Genomic DNA, 21,365 nt, shown 5'->3' on the forward strand with positions numbered 1-21,365 from the left:
GAGGAAGGGGGCTGCGAGGAATGTGGGCAGCCTCCAGAAGCCTGAAATGACAAGGAAACTGATTCTGCCCTAGAACCTCCGGAAGGGAATGCCGTCCTGCTACACCTTAATTTTAGCCCAGTGAGACTGATGTTGAACTACTGAACTACAGAACTGCAAGGTGATACATTTTTGTTGTTTCAAGAAGATACATTTTTGTTGTTCAAGATACTTTGTTACAGCAACAATAAGAAAATAATGCAGAGATGATTGACATTTTTTTCAGTATCAAGTCATCCCACCCAGAAACAAACAGTATTTTTTCATCTATTTATATAAATTTTATTTTATATCACTTAGTAGCAATTTAAATTGTCTTCCCGTAGGTCATGCACGTTTTGTTAAATTGTGAATTAGCTCTTTAAAGTACAAAGCAGATTGCATCACTCTCTTCCTTCATTGTTTTTTTGTAGCTTTCAAAAACTTACTGAATAAACACTGAAATCCTCAGCTTTGTACTTGAGAGCCTTCCATGATTTAGTTTCTTCCTTTTTTTAGCCTCATGCTCCACTACATTCCACCAAATGCTCTCACTCCTTTGGGCTGTTGAACAAAGTTCATGATGATTTTGCTCCTGAGTAATCAGATTAAAAAAATACAGAATACTAAATTGAATTTGAATTATTTTTAAGGAGCAATCATTTTTTAGTGTCAGTATTTCTCGTGCAATATTTTCCCTTTATCTCATGTCATATGCATAAGAAATCAGGAATTACTGAAATTGAACTGACACTTTGTATTATTATTTGCTAAACCCGGCAACCTTACTCATGATCTTTATGAGTTTTCCCTTTCACCTCATTCCCTGTCTACAGATATCCTTTGGGGCTAAGTCAAATACCACCTTATCATAAGCCCTTCTGCCTTTTTACTTCCTTCATAGAATTGGTAGGTTAAATGTCTTTCAGATTGCGGCCTTGCTGAACATTTATTTTTCTCCATTTGCCCATAACGCCTCATATCTGTTAGAATCTCAATAAACATTTGCTGAATAAATGAATAAATATTAGGCAATAAATCAGTTGAGGTACATCTCAAAATGATTGTTATTGGTAAACTCTTAGGCTTTAAAGAAAGTTATTTTAAAGCTAAGTATAAACATTGTTCTTTCGTAAGTAACATGGCTTTGTGTTTAACACTAAAACACATTTAATGAAACGGAAAACTCCATATAAAACTGCTAAGTGCATCCACTAAAAGTTAGGAAGGTATGCCCACAGAGAATTCGGCTAACTAAACCAAAATGTTCCTACTCTGGAGCTGTGGGTATCCATCAGAGATTTGTACAGAATGTCCCCCAGACAGAATCACTGACTCTAGGAGATGCATTCCTGGGTTTAAATATGGATGTAGGATATGAATACTTTCCCCTTTGGGATAAATTGAGATGAAATCTGTTACAAAAAGAGTTTGAAATAATTTCCTTGAATTGATTTCTCTCTTTAAAATCCAAGGTGATTGACACCACAGACTCCTGCTAGGAATGGTGTTCCTGGAAAATCGTGATTGTTAGGGTTGATTCTGATAAAGTTTCCTCTGTGTCAGAATGTCTCTTAGAAGATCCATGCCAAGCACCACCTACCACAGGACAAAGCAAACTCACTGTTATATCAGGAGACATCAATGTGGTTAAGATGTGTCATCATTTCAACTCCTATACTGGACCTTCAAAAATATAAGACAACAAATTACCCTGCTGTCTGTTGACACAATACAAGTAATAGAAGCTTGTGAGTGAAGGATAATTTAAAATTTGCTACAACTGCAAGCTATTATGGTTGTTGTAAATATTGTATCTATTGGGCATTGTATATGAATTAGGATTTTTTATTGTATATCCATTGTATATGCATTAGGAAAACTATTTAACTTTCTGGGAGCACCTTGAAGTCCAGGGCAGCTCTGCTCTTCTGTCACATGCAATCAGTGTGTCCTGGAATTTTAGTTTCAAAGTATTTATCTAATCTGAAAGTTCTCCTCTCTCTCTACTTACACATCACTTATTCAAGTTCATACAATATTTTTCTTAGATTGCTGTCAGCCTCTACCCAGGCCGTCTCAATTTTATCCCATCTAAATTCTTCAACACAACTGCCAGAGCATCCTTTCTTATTGCAAATGCAACTACATTACTGCTTAAAATCCTTTATTTTAAAGTTGTTTATTTAAAATCCCCATCACTCACCTAAGGGTTTCAGGCTTCTTAGCCTGGCATGAAGACCTCTTCTCACAGGGTTCCTGCTTCCCTCTTTGTGTATGTTTTCTGCTATGTTTACCTTCCATTTTTCCTAGAAACTTGCTTTCCGAGGGTTGTAAGCTTTACGAAGGAAGGTAATACATTTGCCTGGTCCACTGCTGTGTCCCTAATACCTCACAAAGTGGCTGGCAGAAAGTCATGTTCAGTCTGATGCATGAATAAATATACACTGCATTTCTTTCCTCTAGTTGATGAAAGACTATCTGACTCTCCTACTTCAAAGCTCTTACTCTCCCTTTGATTCACTCTTTGTTCCAATCCTGTGTACATGTGTAGGTAAGCGGTAGCAGGCAGAAAGGGGGCACGGGGGAATGGGGACCCAGGTGCCAGGTAGTACAACGGATATAAGTGGTACCTGATTCGCTACTATGGATGTCTCTTCAGGTTCAATCCAGAGAAAGGAAGGGATCAACACATTTTCATCCTTACTGGGACTTAGGCATAAGGACACTTACTGGGTAGGAAGAGATTTGGTGAGGGGTACCATCAGAGATCAAAGGGAAAGAACAGAAACCCAACTGTGCTTTTACTTGTTTCAGAAGGGAATCGAAGACTATTGATCAGAAGCCAACACTTGAATAACTCTGTAAGATCTGAAATGCATGTTATTTTTCCATGTTTGCTATCCATACTTTACTTCCTCTTAGCGTATTTTTTGGGAGCTTAAGGGGAAAAGACTGTAAGCTTGACTTAGAAAACTGCTGAGAAAGGGGTTTCTGAGAACCTAGCATTCCACTCTATGGCCAAGCTTAGGGAAAGTGAATTCCCAGGAAAAAAAATGGATCCCTGGGGGGAAAAAAAAGAATGGAAAGGGAAAAGGAAATGGACTGAGACTTACAGAAAGTTAGCAAAGTAGCCAAAGAGTCTGGAACTGATAGGTTGTCTCAGGGATTGGCCCACAGGTTCTGGGATTTGTGGTGGCATATAAGTTATCATTTGTAAATTCCCAAAGTGACTCATGAAGTGTTTTGCAGCTTATGGTAGAGCTGGCAGACCAGGAAGTAAGTATGTTTGTGAGGAATGGGAGAAAATCTTGGCATTGACACTGCCATGATTGATATGAGAAACACGCTTACACCCCAGTTTATGGAGGTCTGTTCAACTGGAGGCTTCCGAGAATCACTAGATCACAACTCAGGGAGTATGAAGGGCTCCTCCAACCTGATATCTGAGAATATCTGAGAATACCTGATCTTGAGATCAATTGGAGATGACCAGTAGGAAGGAGTTGGATCGTTGGAAAGATGACTCAGGCTGCAGTGTGGACAATGGATTAGAGAGGGTAGGCTAGGCAGAAAGGAATCTGTGACAAGTAATCTAGATGAGATGATGATGATCTGAACTCAGGTAAGAGCAGTAATCATGGAGAGAAATGGATAAATGCGAAAGATACTTAAGAGGTAGAATCTACAGAATATGATATGGGGGATGAAGAAGCATGGATGTTACCATACACTTATCAAGGAATCCTTTTCTGGTGTAACATCTATTAACTAACACAGCAGAATACTTTTCCATTGAACATATTTTGTAAAACCTAGGTCTACAGTAAAAGATATGACTGAATCTGAGAATACCGGTCATCATGGAGAAGGACAGGCATATATAATATAGCTCACCTTGGGTAGCCCTCTTTTATTGAACATCTGAGTGAGAATGCCAACCCTGGTGGTAGGAGTCATGAACAGGGGGCTCAGGAAGATGCCGCATACCTGATCATACCTTAAAGAGGCATCTGAGAGGGTCATGCTCAATTTTTTTTTTTTTTTTTTTTTTTTTTTTTTTTAAAAAAAAACGGCACGTGGGATCTTCCCGGACCGGGGCACGAACCCGTGTCCCCTGCATCGGCAGGCGGACTCTCAACCACTGCGCCACCAGGGAAGCCCCATGCTCAATATTAATTGAGGTAGGCAATGTAGCTCTGCCTGTGGGCACCTCTCAGGGTATCTAAAAGTATACTTAGCTGTGAAAAAAAGCTTCTTCCTTGACAGTACGATAAGAAATTTCTCCATTCCTGGTGGTCATGTCAGTCAGGGCCTCACAGAGTATGTGTTGAGGTCAGAAAGTAGAATTCTTGGACACGAGTATCCAGGTTCTCACACAGTTCAGCACTTGAATTTAAAACCAGGGCGCAATCAGTATTGACATGGGAGGTACCACTGGCAGACTGGCCCGTGAAGATCACCCTGTCATAGCCTTGGTTCCCTGCCCTCCAGAGAGCCGACACCCCTTCACTGGGGAGGATGAGCGGGAGAGACAGAGACACCCGGCCCTCCCAGAACAGCGTGAAGCTGACAAGGTAGGTGCCATTGTTGAAGTCTGTCACCTTTCCCGAAGCGCCTGCCTTCAGGGCTGGGGAGGACATCCTGGCCCTCAGGAAATCCCCGCCATATTCCTTTCTGCGTCCCAAGTGGTCCCTCACCTCCAGCAGGACGTCTAGCTGATCCCCCCTGCAGTATGTGTCTTGAGGGCTGAGGAGGGTGGCTTTGCTGGGTGTGGCGCTGGTGGTGGAGCTCATGTGGGTGAAGGGTCTGGGTGGGATCAGCTGGTCTAGTTTCTCCATGATCCCCTTTATTCTCAGCTCAGTCTCTGTTGGTGACTTTAACAGGCTCGGTGATGTTTTAGGGTATGGGGACTTTGTGGAGCTGTTCCAGTGGCGGAGAGAAATGGGTAAGTTAGAGTGAACCAAACTGAAGGGGCAAGGAATGTGACATACTATGAAATGAACCTGTCCAAATTATTTTTACTTATTCTGTGTTTGAATATTTATTTACATATTATCATCAATTTTCTTTAAACTCTGACAATTTTGAATAAAATGTATACTACACATTTATCTTTAATCTCAGTGTTTTTGAGAATGCCTGAACAGTTGTAGATAAATATATTAAATCCAAAATATAGAGCTCAGAGAATACTTATGAGTAATTAATTGATTCCAGTGCATTTACTCTTCCTTTTCTTATACATCTTATCACCAGTCATCATTACCTTCTGTTAGTTCTACTTATGTATATCTTTTACCCTTGTCTAATAGTCTTTTCTTCCCCAACTGTATTATAGTTCAAGTCACCATTGTTTATTTCCTGAATTGTAGAAGTCATCCCAAGGGTCAAAGCTTCAGTTCCGCTTTCTCACCCATTAATTTTCTCGGTTGTTGCTAAATCAGTCCTTCTCAAGCAAAACTCTCTTCACGTCCCTCCCTGCTTAAATCCCTTCAATGGCTTCTCATTACCCTGGGGGTTAAGTCTAATTTTAATATGGCTTTATGCTATGCCCTCTTTTTTAACTCTCTCTTTCCTGCCACTCCTTTTTTGCATTCTGTTGATACATTTTAATGAGTAACTGTTTTTATTTTCTGGAGCTGACCTTTCTTTCCTTCAGCTCTCACTCTTTATTAATACACCTCTTCCAGGATGGCTGGCCACCTCCACATGTTCCCCCAAACCACCTAAACATCTGTTAACTTCTTACTGAAAAATCTTTAGAACCTTAGAGGTTCCTTTTTATCCTTTTAACACTAGATCATGTTTTTATAGGTTCTCAAATTCAGTAATTTCCAAATCTTATTGATAGTCAGAGGTTCCTGCAAACTTTTCTAAAAATATGGATTCTCAAGCTGCAGCCCAGATCAGCTGAATCGTAATCACTAAATGCCTTTCCCGAGAGTTTATGTTTTTCAAAAGCCTCACATGCAATCAAGTCAGGTAATTGTGAGAACAATGGTTATAGACTGGTGGTTGTCCACCCTTTTGTACTTTAGAACACACATAAAGCTTAAACAAAAAAAATAGGTCCGCTGCGCCCCAGCAATAAAATCAGTAAGACCCACGTGGTTGGTACAAAGCAATAGAGTAAATCAAAAGGGACAAGAAACAAGAAAATGAGATATAATTAAAAATAAAAATTAACAGAACCCAAGTTCCTTTCAAGGTCAGGAATAAGACAAAAATGTTATCCACTTTAGAAGTCCTGAACAATAAAACAAAACAAACAAACAGGTGTATGAGAATTGTAAGGGAAGAAGCAAACTGTCTTATTTTTCATTTTTCTTTTCTTTTTTAATTTTATTTTTTGCAGATGTTGTTATTGTCCACCAAAAAACCCCCACCAGAGTTAGCAAATTGTTAGCATTTACAGAGTCAGCAAGGAGCTGGATACAAAATAAACTTGTAAAAATAACATTTATCTATACCAGTAATAATCACCAGAAAATACAATAGGAGATAATCTCTGACCTTGTTGGAGGCATTTTGAAAACTCTTTTGAAGAACATTTTTAAAAGACCTTGAACGAAAAGCTTTAACATTTTTAAAAGTAGTAGAGCCTAATATTATAAATTTGTTAATTTTCCCTCAAATAATTTAAAAATTCTATGTATTTATTTTTTTAATTGAAGTATAGTTGATTTACAATATTGTGTTAGTTTCAGGTATACAGCAAAGTGATTAGCTTATATCTATCTATCTACCTACATATTTCTGATTATTTTCCATTATAGGTTATCACAATGTATCAAATATTATTTCCTGTGGTATACAGTAAGTCTTTGTTGCTTATCTGTTTGATGTACAGTAGTCTGTATCTGTTAATCCCATACTCCTAATTTATACCTCCCCCTGCCTCTTTTTCCCGTTTGGTAACCATAAATTTGTTTTCTATGTCTGTGAGTCTGTTTCTGTTCTGTGTATAGATTCATTTGTATTATTTTTTAGATACCACATACAAGTGAGATCATATTAATTTGTCTTTTTCTGACTTCACTAAGTATAATATTCTCTAGGTTCATCCATGTTGCTGCAAATGGCCATATTTCATTCTTTTTTTAATGGCTGAGTAATATTCCATTGTATATACATATACCACCTCTTCTTAATCCAGTCATCTGTTGATGGGTACTTGGGTTGTTTCCATGTCTTGGCTATTGTAAATAGTGCTGCTGTGAACATTGAAGCACATGTGTCTTTTCTAATTATAGTTTTCTCCAGATATATTCTCAGGACTGGAGTTGCTGGATCATATGGTAGCTCTATTTTGAGTTTTTTAAGGAACCTCCGTACTGTTTTCCATAGTGGCTATACCAATTTACATTCCCACCAACAGTGTAGGAGGGTTCCCTTTTCTCCACACCCTCTCCAGCGTTTGTTATTTGTAGATTTTTTGATGATAGCCATTCTGATAAGTGTGAGGTGATTTCTAATTGTGGTTTTGATTTGCATTTCTCTAATAATTAGTGACGTTGAGCATCTTTTCATGTGCCTGTTGGCCATCTGTATGTCTTCTTTGGAGAAACATCTATTTAGGTGTTCTACCCATTTTTTGATTATGTCATTTGTATTTTGTTATTGAGTTGTATGAGCATTTGTGTATTTTAGAAATTAAGCCCTGATCACTTGCATCGTTTGCAAATATTTTCTCCCATTCTGTAGGTTGTCTTTTCATTTTGCTGATGGTTTTCTTTGCTGTGTAAAACCTTATATGTCTGATTAGGTCCCATTTGTTTATTTTTGCTTTTATTTATATTGCCTTGGGAGACTAACCTAAGAAAACATTGCTATGGTTTATGTCAAAGAATGTTTTGCCTATGTTCTCATCTAGGAGTTTTATGGCATCATGTCTTGTATTTAATTCTTTAAGCCATTTTGAGTTTATTTTTGTTTATGGTGTGAGGAAGTGTTCTAACTTCATTGATTTACATGTGGCTGTACAGCTTTCCCGACACTAGTTGTTGAAGAGACTATCTTTTCTCCATTGTATATTCTAGCCTCTTTGTCGAAGATTAATTGACCACAGGTGTGTGGATTTATTTCTGGGCTCTCTATTCTGTTCCATTGAGCTATATGACGTTTTTGTACTAGTACCACATTGTTTCTTTTTCTGGCCATCCTCACAAAATGTATTTATTTATTTATTTTCTTATTAGTCATCCATTTTATACACATCAGTGTATACATGTCAATCCCAATCGCCCAATTCATCACACCCCCACCCCCTGCTGCTTTCCCCCCTTGATGTCCATACGTTTGTTCTCTACTTCTGTGTCTCAATTTCTGCTCTGCAAACCAGTTCATCTGTACCATTTTCTAGGTTCCACATATATGCATTAATATACGATATTTATTTTTCTCTTTCTGACTTACTTCACTCTGTATGACAGTCTCTACATATATCCATGTCTCTACAAATGACCCTATTTTGTTCCTTTTTATAGCTGAGTAATATTCCATTGTATATATGTACCACATCTTCTTTATCCATTCATCTGTCGATGGGCATTTAGGTTGCTTCCATGACCTGACTATTGTAAAATAGTGCTGCAATGAACATTGGGGTGCATGTGTCTTTTTTGTGTGTGTGCGGTACGCGGGCCTCTCACTGTTGTGGCCTCTCTCGTTGCGGAGCACAGGCTACGGACGTGCAGGCTCAGCGGCCATGGCTCACGGGCCCAGCCGCTCCGCGGCATGTGGGATCTTCCCAGACCGGGGCACGAATCCGTGTCCCCTGCATCGGCAGGTGGACTCTCAACCACTGCGCCACCAGGGAAGCCCTGCATGTGTCGTTTTGAATTATGGTTTTCTCTGGATTTATGCCCAGTAGTGGGATTGCTGGGTCATATGGTAATTCTATTTTTAGTTCTTTAAGGAACCTCCATACTGTTCTCCATAGTGGCTGTATCAATTTACATTCCCACCAACAGTGTAGGAGGGTTCCCTTTTCTCCACACCCTCTCCAGCATTTGTTGTTTGTAGATTTTCTGATGATGCCCATTCTAACTGGTGTGAGGTGATACCTCATTGTAGTTTTGATTTGCATTTCTCTAATAATTAGTGATGTTGAGGAGCTTTTCATGTGCTCCTTGGCCATCTGTATGTCTTCTTTGGAACAATGTCTATTTAGGTCTTCTGCCCCGTTTTTGATTGGGTTGTTTGTTTTTTTAATATTGAGCTGCATGAGTGGTTTATATATTTTGGAGATTAATCCTTTGTCTGTTGATTCATTTGCAAATATTTTTTCCCATTCTGACGGTTGTCTTTTCATCTTGTTTGTAGTTTACTTTGCTTTGCAAAAGCTTTGAAGTTTCATTAGGTCCCATTTGTTTATTTTTGTTTTTATTTCCATTACTCTGGGAGGTGGATCAAAAAAGATCTTGCTGTGATTTATGTCAAAGAGTGTTCTTCCTATGTTTTCCTCTAAGAGTTTTACAGTGTCCAGTGTTACATTTAGGTCTCTAATCAATTTTGAGTTTATTTTTGTGTATAGTGTCAGGGAGTGTTCTAATTTCATTCTTTTACATTTGCTGTTCAGTTTTCCCAGCACCGCTTATTGAAGAGACTGTCTTTTCTCCATTGTATATCCTTGCCTCCTTTGTCATAGATTAGCTGACCATATGTGTGTGTGTTTATCTCTGGGCTTTCTATCCTGTTTTTGTGCCAGTACCATATTGTCTTGATTACTGTAGCTTTGTAGTATAGTCTGAAGTTAGGGAGCCTGATTCCTCCAGCTCCGTTTTTCTCCCTCAAGACTGCTTTGGCTATCCAGGGTCTTTTGTGTCTGCATACAAATTAAAAAAAATTTTGTTCTAGTTCTGTAAAAAATGCCATTGGTAATTTGATAGGGATTGCATTGAGTCTGTAGATTGCTTAGGGTAGTATAGTCATTTTCACAATATTAATTCTTCCAATCCAAGAACATGGTATATCTCTCCATCTGTTGGTATCATCTTTAATTTCTTTCAACAGTGTCTTATAGTTTTCTGCATAAAGGTCTTTTGTCTCCCTAGGTAGAGTTTATTCCTAGGTATTTTATTCTTTTTGTTGCAATGGTGAATGGGATTGTTTCCTTAATTTCTCTTTCAGATTTTTCATCATTAGTGTATAGGAATGCAAGAGATTTCTGTGCATTAATTTTGTATCCTGCAACTTTACCAAATTCATTGATTAGCTCTAGTAGTTTTCTGGTGGCATCTTTAGGATTCTCTATGTAGACCTTAGACCTGTATTGCTGTAAACTTCCCTCTTAGAAGTACTTTTGCTGCATCCCTAGATTTTGGAAAGTTGTGTTTTTATTTTCATTTGTCTCGAGGTATTTTCTGATTCCCATTTTGATTCCTTCACTGACCCATGGGTTTTTTAGTAGCATTTTGTTCTGTCACCCCATGTTGTGTTTTCTCCGTTTTTCTTCCTGTAGTTAATTTCTAGTTTCATGCTACTGTGATTGCAAAAAATGCTTGATATAACTTCTGTCCTCCAGAGTTTGTTGAGAGTTGTTTTGTGACCTACCATGTGATCTGTCATGGAGAATGTTCCATGTGGTCTTGAAAAGAATGTGTATTCTGCTATTTTTTAATGGAAAGCCTTGTAGATGTGTGTTGACTCCAGTGGTCTAACGTGTCATTTAAGACTGCTGTTACCTTACTGATTTTCTGTTTGGATGGTCTATCCATTGATGTAATTAGGGGTGTTAAAGTCCCCTGCTATTATTGTCAATTTCTCCTTTATGTCTGTTAATATTTGCTTTATATATTTAGGTGGTCCATGTTAGGTGCATGTATGTTAATAAGTGTTACATCTTCTTCTTGTATTCATTCCTCTATCATTATATAATTCCCTTCTTTGTCTTTTTTTATAGTCTTTGTTTTTAAAGTATTTTTTGTGATATGAGTATTGCTATACCTGCTTTCTTTTTGTTTCCATTTGCATGAAATACCTTTCCCCATCCTCTTGCTTTTATGCTGTGTGTGTCTTTAGCTCTGAAGTGAGTCTCTTGCAAGCAGCATATGCGTGGGTCTTGGTTTTTTGTTTTTTGTTTTTTGTTTTTTTTTTAATCGGCCACCCTATGTCTGTTGTTTGGGACATTTAGTCCGTTGAGTTTTATTTTTTTTAAGATTTAATTTTATTTATTTTTGGCTGCGTTAGGTCTTCATTGCTGCACGTGGGCTTTCTCTAGTTGTGGCAAGCAGGGGCTACTCTTTGTTGTGGTGTGTGGAGTTCTCATTGCGGTGGCTTCTCTTGTTGCAGAGCATGGGCTCTAGGCGTGTGGGCTTCAGTAGTTGTGGTGTGCAGGCTCAGTAGTTGTGGCTCATGGGCTCTAGAGCACAGGCTCAGTAGTTGGGGTGCACAGGCTTCATTGCTCCACAGCATGTGGAATTTTCCCGGACCAGGGCTCAAACCCATGTCCCCTGCATTGGCAGGCAGATTCTTAACCACTGCACCATCAGAGAAGTCCCTCCATTGACATTTAAAGTGATTATTGTAAGGTATGTACTTAGTGCTATATTATTACTTGTTTTCTGGTTGTTCTTGTAGTTCTTTTCTGTTCTTTTCTTCATGTTTTAGTTTCTTCCCCTGTGGTTTGATGATTTTCTTTAGTGGTATCCTTGTGTTCCTTTCTGTCTAGTTTTTACGTATCTATTATAGGTTTTTGGTTTGTGTTTACCATGGGGTTTAATATATGTTAACCTATAACTATATCTTTTAAACTGGTAGTCATTTAAGTTCAAACATATTCTAAAACATCTATAATTTTTACTCCCCCCACCCATGTTTTGTGTTTTTGATGCCATATTTTATACCTTCATGTTTATCCCTTAACTCTTTATTTTAATTATAGTTGATTTTACAAATTTTTGTCTTTTAATCTTTGTACTAACTTAAGTAGTTGATCCACAGGCTTTACTATATATCTGCCTTTCTGAGTGGGATTTTTCTTTTCCTATAGATTCTTTTTTTTGACTGTATTAGTGAGATTTTACTTAAAGCATTTTGAAATTTTTTGTGAGGGGGCTTGAAGGTGGCAGAGATATGTTTTACAAAAGAATTTTTTCCCCCATTATTTTTCTCCTGGGGAGAAAATAGCATCTTTTCAGATGGGCTCTTCCTCTTCTACCCTTGACTTAAATGTCCTCGGTGCTATAGATTCTTACTTTTAGTTGTAGCCTTTTCTTTTCCACTTAGAGACAACCCTTTAACATTTCTCTTAAAGTAGATTTAGTATCGATGAACTCCTTTAGTTTTTGCTTGTCTGAGAAGTTCTTTATCTCTCCTTCAATTCTAAATAATAATATTCCTGGGTAAAGTATCCTAGATTGCAGATTTTTCCATTTCAGCACTTTGAATATATCATGGCGCTCTCTTTTGGCGTGCAATGTTTCTGCAGAAAAATCAGCTGATTTTGTATGTGACTGTTTTTCTCTTGTTACTTTTAGAATTCTTCTATTTCTTACTTTTGCCATTTTAATTATATATTGTGTTCTGGGTTTGTTTGGGTTCATTTTGTTTGAGACCCTCTGTGCTTCCTGTACCTGGATATGTTTCCTTCTTCATGTTTGGGAACTTTTCAGCCATAATTTCATCAAATGCATTTTGATCCTTTTCTCTCTCTCTTCTCCTTCTGGGCCCCTTACAGTACCAGTGTTGGTATTCTTGATGTGGCACAGGTCCCTTAAACTGTTCTCATTTTCTTAATTTTTTCTTCTCTTTGTTGTTCTGATTAGGTGATTTCCATAATTCTGTCTTCCAGACCACTTATGCATCTTCTGTATGAGCTAGTCGGCTGTTAATTCTTACCAATGTGTTTTTCATTTCAGTTATTGTACTCTTCAGGTCTGACTGGTTCTTTTTTTATATTTTCCAATTCCTTGTTAAAATTCTCACTGTGTTCATCTATTCTTTTCCCTAATTCTGTTAGTGTTCTTATTACTAATTCTTTGAACTCCTTATCTGGTACATTATTTTTGTTTCATTAGTGGGTTTTTTTTTAAAGGGGTTTTCTCTTGTTCTTTCATTTGAAACAAATTCCTCTGTCTTCTTATTTTGCTTAACTTCTCTATGACATTAGGTCAAATATTACCTATTTTGATCTTGAACCAGTATCCTTATGTGGAAGCATCCTTACACAGTCTGTGTGTTCCCAGTGAGTTTGTTTGGAGAGCTGGATCTGGCATAAGCATGAATCATGTCTTCCCCCAGGGCATGCTGGTGGCTATCGCCTTGGTAGGAGGTGGGGCTGGAGACTGAAGGACTAGAACTGGAGCTAGGTGTGAGCCTGGGTTTCTCCTCTTCTCAGTTGCCACCACCTCCCTATTGGGGGTGGGGTCTGTTCCCTAGTTACTAGAGCAGATGCCTTTAGGTTTGGGTCTGAGGTGGCTCCATTCCCTCTAAGTGTGTGCTCTCCCCATTCTCAGCAGCAGCATTCTTGCCCTAGAGGTGAGCTATGCTGGAGCAAGAGGGGCTACTGTGGGTACTTGATGTGGGTAGAGGCATGAGCTGTGGTAGTCCTGGCCTCAGTCAGAGTTCCAGACCACTTCCTATGTGCTGCCTCCACAAGTGTCAGCAATGGCCACTCTTGCCCCATTCAGATGCCATTCTGGGTCTGAGCCAGCTCTGTCCCTCACAACTGCACACTCCCCTCAACCACTACAGCTGCTGCTCTAGTATGGAGCTTTGCCATGGGGCAAGAGTGGCTAGAGTGGGCGCACGACTCAGGCTGGGGCTTGTGCTGGGGTGGTTGTGGGAAACTGGCCAGAGTCCTGTGCAATTCCAGTCAGCTTCCTCCACCTTGTTTTGGGAGTAAGCAAGTGTGTGTGTGCTCTTCATGAGCAGAGTCTAGGTTTCTTACAGCCCTCTTGTTTGTCCCACTGATTTTCAAACCAGCTAAGGGGACTCATCTTCCTGGTGTCAAACCCCCAGGTTTGGGTTGCCCAATATGTGGCTCTACCTTAGATCCTTCGATCCTCAGGGAGGATCTCTGAGCTTGTGTAATCTCCCTCCTCATCTTTGTCCCCTACCAGGGGTGCCGGTCCTGACCTGATTGCTTCTCTTCCCTTCCTACCCAACTCTGTGTGGATCTTTCTTACAGCCTTGGTTATACAAGAGTCTTTCTGCCAGTCTCAGTTTGTTTTCAGTGAGAATTTTTCCACATGTAGATGTATTTTTGATGTGTTGGTGGGGGAAGGTGAGCTCCACATCCTCCTCCTCTGCCATCTTGATCTCCCCCTGATTGGAATTCTTAACCCTTAGAGTCCTTAAGTCCAAGTGGAAACTAAGAGGTTAGCAATTGTGGACTGTTGGTCGCGCTAGCATTCTGATGATTGCCAAATTTATAAATGCATTTAATAATTTCTGGATGTATATTCTTCCTTATAGTAAATTTTTCAATGCCTCAAAAAACATGTTTACTAATAAACCCAAATATCTTTAGTTCCTCTGTAAAAGGAAGCCAAAAGTGGTTAAACCTATGCTCAGTAATTAATGTTTCAGTATTTTATCTTAGTTGAAAATGATCTAGCTATTCGATGAATAGTCATCATTTAACTTATCTCAATATAACTTTAACATTTCAAGTTTTTAAAAAGGTTTAGAAACAATTTTTATGTAGACTTATCATAAAGCATAATTACTGTTGAAAAATTCATTAATAAACTTTTATATGTATTTAATTTACTTATTCTTGGCAATCGTGTTTAGATTACTTATGAAAGCTTCACGTGACATTAAATGCTAGTCATCATCTTATCTTTCTTGCTGACAAATTATGTAACAGAGATAATGTGAGCTTATTTAACTTTTAGTAAACCGAGGTAGAATAGAAGTTGTATATCTATATTATATTTGAATACGAAAAATTCCTGTTTTAATTAAACCAACAAACTTAAACTAGCTTTTATTTACTAAAGATTATCCTAGATCACATGAACCTGAAAAACATTTCAGTAATTTCTATATTCCTGAGAGTATATTTAATTTAAGTCAATCAAACAGACCTCTTTACAAATTCATTTTGGCAATACCACCCAGAGGTAGAAAAATATCACATATCTATAACATGCATACATAGACATACATAAACATACAGACAGATGCAAGCAGAGATCTTACAGCTTTCATTTAAAAATTTTAGCCATGACACATATATGATAATGCAAAACTCACTAGTTTATAAAAGAACAGCTGGATCCAAATTGTGTATCTGGCAGATAGAATAACTTCAGGTTACTTGCTCAGGTGGCTTAAACTTTTCACTAATATTGGTAGTGAAGGTTTTTAAGATTTTTTTATTCACCTAGTTTCCAAATAGCCTTTTTTTCTCTCTCTCTTTTTTTTCCCCTTCTGATAAGAATGACCTCCCTGAAGTTTGCATTTTAAAGAGATGGCCCTCAGTTCCTAGAGAAGACGGGGTAGAACATTTAAATATATCTCAAAGGCACAGAGAAAGAATATAAGTTTCTCCTAGAAGGGCTTTTGTTTCCTAAAGCCCGAGTTTTTTCAATACCTACAAACCTTTTGAGATGAAGACGGGTTGTTTGGGGATTGGTAAAAAAGGATAGCTGAGATTTTTCGTTCTTGTGAAGACTCAATTTGTAAGACAAGTTGTACAAGTTGTCTTCAGTTTGTCAGACAGTTTTTAATTCCTCAGAGATTGGGTTGAGGGACTTCCCTGGTGGTCCAGTGGTTAAGACTTTGCCTTCCAAGGCAGGGGGTGTGGGTGCAATCCCTGGTTGGGGAGATAAGATCCCACATGCCTCGAGGCCAAAAAGCCAAAACATAAAACAGAAGCAATATTGTAATTGCTTCAATAAAGACTTTAAAAATGGTCCACATCAAAAAATCTTAAAAAAAAAAGAGTACATTATCTTCAATTTGCTTCTTTATATTTAGCCAAAGATCTTTACTAAGATAGAAGTGAAAAGGTTCCTAGGTTCTCTTTGTAATGTTTCAGTAAATCCTCCCACAAAGGGTTCAGAATGTTTTTCTTTCCCTCTGGGCATGTAGTTTCATTTTAGATTAGGGGCATGGCCAAAAAGGAAAGTTCCTATTAGGCTCTGAATATCAGCTTTTAATTTGGCCAAATTCTGGGAATTCCCTACTGGTTAGGACTCTGTGCTCTCACTGCGGTGGGCCTGGATTCAGTCCCTGGTCAGGGAACTAAGATCCTGCAAGGCCACGTGGTGGCTTTATTTTAAAATAAAATAAAATAAAAATTGGCCAACTTCTCACCATAAAGCTACTTTAAAAAATCCTTTCAAATATCTTGTTAGGTTTTAGCCAGGACAAGTAGTATGTACTCCTGACCGTACTGAACAACTCCATGGACGTAAGAAGTGTTCCCAAAGAGGGTGCAAAACATACTACTTTCCCCAAATTCAAAGATAACCAAGAGAAGGAAGGACAATTGCCCTGAGAGCTGGCAGCTGTTGGTTGTACCCTAGCTGTAAATGGAGTGCAAACCCACATTTCTGTCCAGCCACATGTAGTCAGTGGGGTGTGAGCCACAATTCTATCTGGGCATTTTTTTAAAAAAATTTTATTGAAGTATAGTTGATTTACAGTGTGTTTTAATTACTGCTGTACAGTAAAGTGCTGTACATTATATATGTATATTATATATATTCTTTTTAAAATATTCTTTTCCATTATGGTTTATCATAGATTATTGAATATAGTTCTCTGTGCTATAGAGTAGGACCTTGTTGTTTATCCATTCTATATAAAAAAGCTTACATCTGCTAACTCCACCTCCCATTCCATCCCTCTCCCTTGGTAACCACCAGTCTATTCTCTATGTCTGTGATTCTGTTTCTGTTTCATAGATAGGTTCATTTGTATCATATTTTAGATTCCACATATAAGTGATACCATATGTTATATGTCTTTCTCTTTCTGACTTACTTCACTTAGTGTAATAATCTCTAGTTGTATCCATGTTGCTGCAAATGGCATTATTTCATTCTTTTTTTATGGCTGACTAGTATTCCATTGTATTGATATATATGTACCAATTCTTTATCCATTCATCTGTTGATGGAAGATTAGGTTCTTTCCATGTCTTGGCTATTATGAATAGTGCTGCTATAAACGTAGGGGTGCATGTACCTTTTTTGTTCTGTTTTCTTTTTTTCTTTCTTAACATCTTTATTGGAGTATAATTCCTTTACAATTGTTTGTTAGTTTCTGCTTTATAACAAAGTGAATCATCTATACATATACATATATCTCTATATCTCGTCCCCCTTGCGTCTCCCTCCCACCCACCCTATCTTATTCCTCTAGGTGGTCACAAAGCACTAAGCTGATCTCCCTGTGCTATGTGGCTGCTTCCCACTAGCTATCTACTTTACATTTATTAGTGTATGTAAGTCCATGCCACTCTCTCACTTCATCGCAGCTTACCCTTCCCCTACCCCGTGTCCTCAAGTCCATTCTCTATGTCTGCATCTTTATTCCGGTCCTGCCCCTAGGTTCTACAGAACCATTTTTTTTTAGATTCCATATATATGCATCAGCATACAGTATTTGTTTTTCTCTTTCTGACGTACTTCACTCTGTATGACAGATTCTAGGTCCATCAACCTCACTACCAGTAACTCAATTTCGTTTCTTTTTATGGCTGAGTAACATTCCATTGCATATATGTGCCACATCATTATGCGTTCATCTGTTGCTGGACACTTAAGTTGCTTCCTTGTCCTGGCTATTGTAAATACAGCTGCAATGAACATTGTGGAACATGACTCTTTTTGAATTATGGCTTTCCAGGGTATATGCCCAGTAGTGGGATTGCTGGGTCATATGGTAGTCCTAATTTTAGTTTTTTAAGGAACCTCCATACTGTTCTCCATACTGGCTATATCAATTTACATTCCCACCAACAGTGCAAGAGGGTTCCCTTTTGTCCACGTCCTCTCCAGAATTTATTGTTTGTAGGTTTTTTGATGATGGCTATTCTGAATAGTGTGGAGTGATACCTCATTGTAGTTTTGATTTGCATTTCTCTAATGATTAGTGATGTTGAGTATCTTTTCATGTGTTTGTTGACAATCTGTATATCTTCTTAGGAGAACTGTCTGTTTAGGTCTTCTCCCCATTTTTGGATTGGGTTGTTTGTTTTTTTGATATTGAGCTGCTTGTATAGTTTGTAGATTAATCCTTTGTCAGTTGTTTCATTTGCAAATATTTTCTCCCATTCTCGGGGTTGTCTTTTCATCTTGTTTATGGTTTCCTTTGCTGTACAAAAGTTTTTAAGTTTCATTAGGTCCCACTTGTTTATTTTTGTTTTTATTTCCATTTCTCTAGGAGGTGGGCCAAAAAGGGTCTTGCTGTGACTAATGTCATAGAGTGTTCTGCCTGTGATTTCCACTAAGAGTTTTATAGTGTCTGGCCTTACATTTAGGTCTTTAATCCATTTTGAGTTTATTTTTGTGTATGGTGTTAGGAAGTGTTCTAATTTGATTCTTTTACATGTAGCTGTCCAGTTCTCCCAGCACCATTTACCAAAGAGGCTGTCTTTTCTCCATTGTATACTCTTGCCTCCTTTATCAAAGATAAGGTGACCATAAGTGCATAGGTTTACCTCTGGGCTTTCTATCATGTTCCATTGATCTATATTTCTGTTTTTGTGCCAGTACCGTACTGTCCTGATTACTGTAGCTTTGTAGTATAGTCTAAGTCAGGAAGCCTGATTCCTCCAGCTCCGTTTTTCTTTCTCAAGATTGCTTTGGCTATTTGGGGTCTTTTGTGTTTCCATACAAATTGTGAAATTTTTTGTTCTACTGTGAAAAATACCAGTGGTAGTTTGATAGGGATTACACTGAATCTGTAGATTGCTTTGGGTAGTAGAGTCATTTTCACAATGTTGATTCTTCCAATCCAAGAACGTGGTATATCTCTCCATCTATTTGTATCATCTTTAATTTCTTTCATCAAAATTTTTTGTTCTACTGTGAAAAATACCAGTGGTAGTTTGATAGGGATTGCATTGAATCTGTAGATTGCTTTGGGTAGTATAGTCATTTTCACAATGTTTATTCTTCCAATTCAAGAACATGGTATATCTCACCATCTATATCATCTTTAATTTCTTTCATCAGTGTCTTATAATTTTCTGCATACCGGTCTTTTGTCTCCTTAGTTAGGTTTATTGCCAGGTATTTTATTCTTTTTGTTGCAATGGTAAATGAGAGTGCTTTCTTAATTTCGCCTTCATATTTTTCATCATTAGTGTGTAGGAATGCAAGTGATTTCTGTGCATTAATTTTGTATCCTGCTACTTTACCAAATTCATTGATTAGCTCTAGTAGTTTTCTGGTAGCATCTTTAGGATTCTCTATGTATAGTATCATGTCATGTGCAAACAGTGACAGTTTTACTTCTTCTTTTCTGATCTGGGTTCCTTTTATTTCTTTTTCTTCTCTGATTGCTGTGGCTAAGACTTCCAAAACTATGTTAAATAAGAGTGGTGAGAGTGGGCAGCTTCGTCTTGTTCCTGATCTTAGAGGAAATGGTTTCAGTTTTCACCATTGAGGACGATGTTTGTGGTGGGTTTGTCATATATGCCCTTTATTATGTTGAAGTAGGTTCCTGCTATGCCTACTTTCTGGAGAGTTTTTATCATAAATCAGTGTTGAATTTTATTGAAAGCTTTTTCTGCATCTATTGAGATGATCATATGGTTTTTATCCTTCAATTTGTTAATGTGGTGTATCACATTGATTAATTTGTGTATATTGAATAATCCTTGCATTCCTGGAATAAACCTCACTTGATCATGGTGTATGATCCTTTTAATGTGCTGTTGGATTCTGTTTGCTAATATTTTGTTGAAGAATTTTGCATCTGTGTTCGTCAGTGATATTGGCCTATAGTTTTCTTTTTTTGTGACATCTTTGTCTGGTTTTGGTATCAGGGTGATGGTGGCTTCATAGAATGAATTTGGGAATATTTCTCCCTCTGCTATGTTTTGGAAGTGTTTGAGAAGAATAGGTGTTAGCTCTTCTCTAAATGTTTGATAGAATTTGCCTGTGGAGCCATCTGGTCCTGGGTTTGTTGGAAGATTTTTAATCACAGTCTCAATTTCAGTGCTTGTGATTGGCCTGTTTATATTTTCTGTTTCTTCCTGGTTCAGCCTCGGAAGGTTGTGCTTTTCTAAGAATTTGTCCATTTCTTCCAGGATGTCCATTTTATTGGCATATTGTTGCTTGTAGTAATCTCTCATGATCCTTTGTATTTCTGCAGTATCAGTTGTTACTTCTCCTTTTTATTTCTAATTCAGTTGATTGAGTCTTCTCCCTTTTTTTCTTGATGAATCTGGCTAATGGTTTATCAATTTTGTTTCCCTTCTCAAAGAACCAGCTTTTAGTTTTATTGATCTTTGCTATTGTTTCCTTCATTTTTTCTTTGCATTTATTTCTGAGCTGATTTTTATGATTTCTTTCCTTCTGCTAACTTTGGGGTTTTTTTTTTGTTCTTTATTTCTCTAATTGCTTTAAGTGTAAGGTTAGGTTGTTTATTTGAAATTTTTCTTGTTTTTTGAGGTAGGATTGTATTGCTATAAACTTTCCTCTTAGAAGTGCTTTTCTGCATCCCATGGGTTCTGGGTCATCGTGTTTTCATTGTCATTTTTCTCTAGGCATTTTTAAATTTCCTGTTGATTTCTTCAGTGATCTCTTGGTAATTTAGTAGTATATTGTTTAGCCTCCATGTGTTTGTATTTTTTACAGTATTTTTCCTGTAATTAATATCTAGTCTCATAGCGTTGTGGTCAGAAAAGATACTTGATACGATATCCATTTTCTTAAATTTACCAATGCTTGATTTGTGACCAAAGATATGGTCCCTCCTGGACAATGTTCCATGAACACTTGAGAATAAAGTGTATTCTGTTGTTTTTGGATGGAATGTCCTGTAAATATCAATTAAGTCCATCTTGTTTAATGTGTCATTTAAAGCATGTGTTTCCTTATATATTTTCATTTTGGATGATCTGTCGATTGGTGAAAGTGGGGTGTTAAAGTCCCCTACTATGATGGTGTCCATTTCCTGTTTTATGGCTGTTAGCATCTGCCTTCTGTATTGAGGTGTTCCTATGTTGGGTGCATAAATATTTACATTTGTTATATCTACTTCTTGGATTGACCCCTTGATCATTATGTAGTGTCCTTCTTTGTCTCTTGTAATAGTCTTTATTTTAAAGTCCATTTGTCTGATATGAGAATTGCTACTCCAGCTTTCTTTTGATCTTCATTTGCATGGAATATCTTTTTCCATCCCCTTACTTTCAGTCTGTATGTGTCCCT

The 21,365-nt window shown here is 37.7% G+C and overlaps 1 protein-coding gene across 1 annotated transcript; it reads right to left on the bottom strand.

Annotated features, from left to right (window-relative positions):
* Positions 1–1,649: 1,649 nt before the first annotated feature.
* LOC112403952 (NXPE family member 1-like) lies at positions 1,650–5,400 on the bottom strand. Its single transcript, XM_024751697.1, is given in 4 exon segments — positions 1,650–1,707; positions 4,263–4,355; positions 4,357–4,986; positions 5,321–5,400. Coding segments are annotated over 4 exon segments (861 nt in total).
* Between the last annotated feature and the right edge of the window lie 15,965 nt (positions 5,401–21,365).

This window comes from Neophocaena asiaeorientalis, unplaced genomic scaffold (assembly GCF_003031525.2).
Source record: "Neophocaena asiaeorientalis asiaeorientalis breed wild unplaced genomic scaffold, Neophocaena_asiaeorientalis_V1.1 scaffold479, whole genome shotgun sequence".
Classification (NCBI taxonomy): Eukaryota; Metazoa; Chordata; class Mammalia; order Artiodactyla; family Phocoenidae; genus Neophocaena; species Neophocaena asiaeorientalis.